Raw genomic sequence first — 3828 nt, 5'->3', positions numbered from 1 at the left:
TGTGTGTGTGTGTGTGTGTGTGTGTTATACCTGAAGTGAGTTCTAGCTTGGTGGTGCCCTTAGCCAGGGTGGTGTAGCAGTGCCAAGTGAAATACAGCACAACAGGAATCCACACCACTGGCACCCAGTACCTGTAGCAAGAGAGCATATAGCAATACGGTCATACTCTTAATCTTTTTAATAAAATAAATGTCCTTTCTACCATGTTTGTTTCATATTTTCTACTCTATCATATTAAGGGTGATGCAGCCAAATGGCCAGGTGAACAGGGATCTTAGACAAGCTGAAAAAACTGAAGAAGGTAAAGTGAAAAATGAATGTTCTGTGTTCCCGTAATAGGGACTCTGAAGCTGATCTTGAAACCACCAGCCTCTCCAGTGTAGCTGCTTGTTGAACTTGACGGCTGTGTGACTGTGGGGAATTGTATGATAGTGAATGAAGGTGAAACAGATCTTAAGCTATCAGTGTTAAAATAGGCTAAGGAATCACTGTCAAAAACTGTTTGAATGTTAGTATAGTGGTTCCCAAACTTGTTTTGTCTGACGCACCCCCACAGCCCATGTCCCAAATGTATTAATAAAGGGACACCGTTATCTATGATCAGTACAATACTACTGGTTGGGAATTAGTGAACAGACACAATAGCAGAGTCAACAAGTCCCCTGCTGCAGCAACACTTCAATTGCAAAAACTGCAGAATCGGCTTACATCAAACTTATAAGGGCACCTGAGAATTTCACACATTCATATGTGGAAACCTCAGCAATGGACAAAGATGTAAAAATCAAGCCAAGTTTTGTTTTCAAGTCTATGAAACTGAATGCATATTTCATAAATATCATATTGACTGTACACTCACACAAATGTACCCACACGCACACACTCACAGGAGGTGGGCTATGGAGAGAAAGAGAGGGACACACGCACATCAACAGGCACACATTCAAGCATGTGCACATCTACTGTATGTCTTATGAGTGTTGTGGTTACATTTCATTTGAAATAATTACATCATTCCTCTATCGCTGTAAAATACTGTAAAGCACATTCAAAATTCTTTCCCTGGTTCCTAAATACACATATACATTTATAGCCACATATACCAGAGAAAACACACACACACACACACACACACACACACACACACGTGTGGTGTCTTTTACCATGAAGTCTTGGTGCTGGCCTCCAGGAAGGGGTTTCCAAACAGTCTGATTGGTCTGTCGACTGGCTGGTGAACCCACGCATCATATTTCTCTCTGAGGTGGCCCACCTGCCATGCCAGCGGCTTCCGCCAGTCCACCAAATCCTGTAGAGAGACACACCAATTACCTGTATATTCTATACAGGTAAATGTGACGGTGCTTTAGAAAAGCACACAGAACAGTGTTAAATCAGAAACCTCGTTGCATCCACCAGGTGGTGGCAGAGAGTTTAAAACTGAGGAAGTGCTCTAAGACTTGTCAAACCAGGGGTGACTGCTTGTATGTTTGATTGTGTTTTGTTAATGGGAGTAGAATTGACAATTCTGAATTTAAACACCAAGAGAGTGAGCTATGTCTGTAGGCTCATGCTTTACAGCCACACATGAGACACGTAGCTCTGGTGTGGATGATAGTTTCACACTCCTCAGTGGTCAGTTGTGTAATATCCATAGGATAGGTGAGTACAGTAAAAGCATGACCAGAGGAGAATAGATCACAGTTGACAAGTTTTTCTTAATTTCAATGGTATTACTCCTATTACTAATGGTATTATATGGTCCCAACTGACACACCGCTAAATGGGGTTTATTGTGTATTATTGAGGAATTATGATTATTGCCAGAGAGCTGGTGCTTCCCTTATGAAACCCCTCCGAGGACATTTGTGTCAGGCACGGACTGACACAGGGACCAAAGGTTGATTGCCTAGGAGGATTAAAAGTAATTACAGGTTACAGCCTATATGACAACCTGCCCTGATAGACACAAAAACAACCTCAGCAGTTAAATTCTACCACACAATGTGTAGCCACTGTGACAGTTTAGCATGGAATGGCACTTTTGCTGGGACTGAGTGGTCAGCTACCAGTTACACAACTGTAGTGTTTACCAACATCAAAGCATTGCACCCATCTCCCATGTCTTTTAATTCCTCTGTTTACTGAGGACAAAGTGGTAATGCAGCTTATTCTGCATTTGTGCTGACAGCAGTAATGGTGTGCAGTACATTGTATAAGGCTACAACAATAATAACCACAGTCTGCAGAAAAAGAAAGAAACATTGGGTAAAACATACAGTACATGAAATAAACTTAATTAGTATTTTTCTTAATTCATATTTGACACAAAATCTAGAAAAAAAAATCTTAAAACTACTTTGTCAAATTGTGCACAGCAGCTACATAATGCAGACCTCAGTGAACATGTGGTGTATGTATCTGTCTGTTTTGGCTTTGTATTTATCATAAATAAAGATAAAGATAACTACTTGTTAGTATTATATAAAAGGCTGCACCCTGAACTTAAGCTTTGTTGTGTGTGCCAAGTCATATTGCAATTAAAAAAAAGAAGTGAAATCGCTTGTCACATGGTAAAGAGAAGTGCACTTGTGACAAGGGGAATTTTTCACAAACAAGTGATTTTTAATTTATTAGAGGCACAGAACGCCACACAGCAACTTTTCAGCATTGTTCCAAGCAAAAAATGATCATAAATATGACAAAGGGTAAAGATTTATCGCTAAAAATTAATTAACTAATGGTTTGTTTTCTCCAATGGCATAAACCAAAATTCTGTTTTAGTGGGTGTTGCCAGTAATGCCGTCCAAGTCTATCCAAAATGTGTATTATATTCAGATCTGCCACCCCACTTTAAAATCCTGGAATCATCCCTGTTACCAGTTTGCCTTTGGATTGCAACAATACAATTAAAAAAAACAAGGTTTAACTGAAAAAAGTGGCTACTTCTTTTTTTTCATTAGTGAAATAATATCGCTTGAAGAAAGAAGTGTGATATATATACATAGAAGATAATTACATACAGACAAGGCAACTACTAGTTGGTGTGAATTGTTGTCCTGACATCACGTCACGTTTACTTTAAAAACGTCCTCACATGCCATTCTATCTTCTATGAGTTTTGTCTTGTATTTTGTGTAATGTGGCTTTTTAGTACTTTGTGGCTTATATTGTACAGCAGCTTTGTTTTTGTCTTTTTTTTTTAAATTACTAGGCGGAATAGCACAAAACAACAGCACTGCAACCAGATGCATTCACATTGTTTTCAACAGTTTTTTTTTTAAATGGCCTGATTGTTTTGTTTGGATATTTATTTTACGGTTGCTTGGTGGTTTGGTGTAAACATTAGGCACCATGTTGTGTGCTTTTTCCTCCATGGCTCATGTATTTTACACATGGGTTGGGTTATTGAAATCAAATTGCACTAAAGCTCAGTAATGGGAGTGCCCAAAGCACATTTTGTATTTTATAGCCACAACAAATCACTCAAACTGGTAGTACAAGGATTTAATAATTAATTGTATGGCAACAACTGACTGATTCTTCATTTCTATGAAGACAGAAACACTGTGAAGTCATTAAGGAACGCCCAGTCAAGGTTAGGTTTACGATGAGAGAGGTGCATTTTATTCAACAGACTGATGCCTGGCAACATTGTTGAATCTGTCATCACAATGTGTTCAAGGACCTAAGCCCAGTTTCAGAAACCTGTCAGCTGTTCATATGAAAGGTGCGCAAAGCTTCAAACAATAAAGAAAGAAAATTATTTAAAAGTGCCTATTGGTGCTTATATTGTTCACTGCTGGCTACAAGTTAGCAATCAAACACAAC

The 3828-nt window shown here is 38.8% G+C and overlaps 1 protein-coding gene across 1 annotated transcript in view; it reads right to left on the bottom strand.

Annotated features, from left to right (window-relative positions):
- LOC116694197 (fatty acid 2-hydroxylase) overlaps positions 1–3828 on the bottom strand; it is a 63115-nt gene that overhangs the window by 5649 nt on the left and 53638 nt on the right. The window contains exons 3-4 of the mRNA XM_032523751.1: positions 1164–1306; positions 31–131 (exon numbers count right to left, since the gene is read on the bottom strand). Coding sequence (XP_032379642.1) covers positions 31–131; positions 1164–1306 — 244 coding nt within the window. The remainder of the gene's footprint in view (positions 1–30; positions 132–1163; positions 1307–3828) is intronic.

Source organism: Etheostoma spectabile, chromosome 8 (assembly GCF_008692095.1).
Source record: "Etheostoma spectabile isolate EspeVRDwgs_2016 chromosome 8, UIUC_Espe_1.0, whole genome shotgun sequence".
Classification (NCBI taxonomy): Eukaryota; Metazoa; Chordata; class Actinopteri; order Perciformes; family Percidae; genus Etheostoma; species Etheostoma spectabile.
The sequence above is the reverse complement of the archived record's forward strand: the minus strand, read 5'-3'. Positions and strand labels throughout refer to the sequence as shown.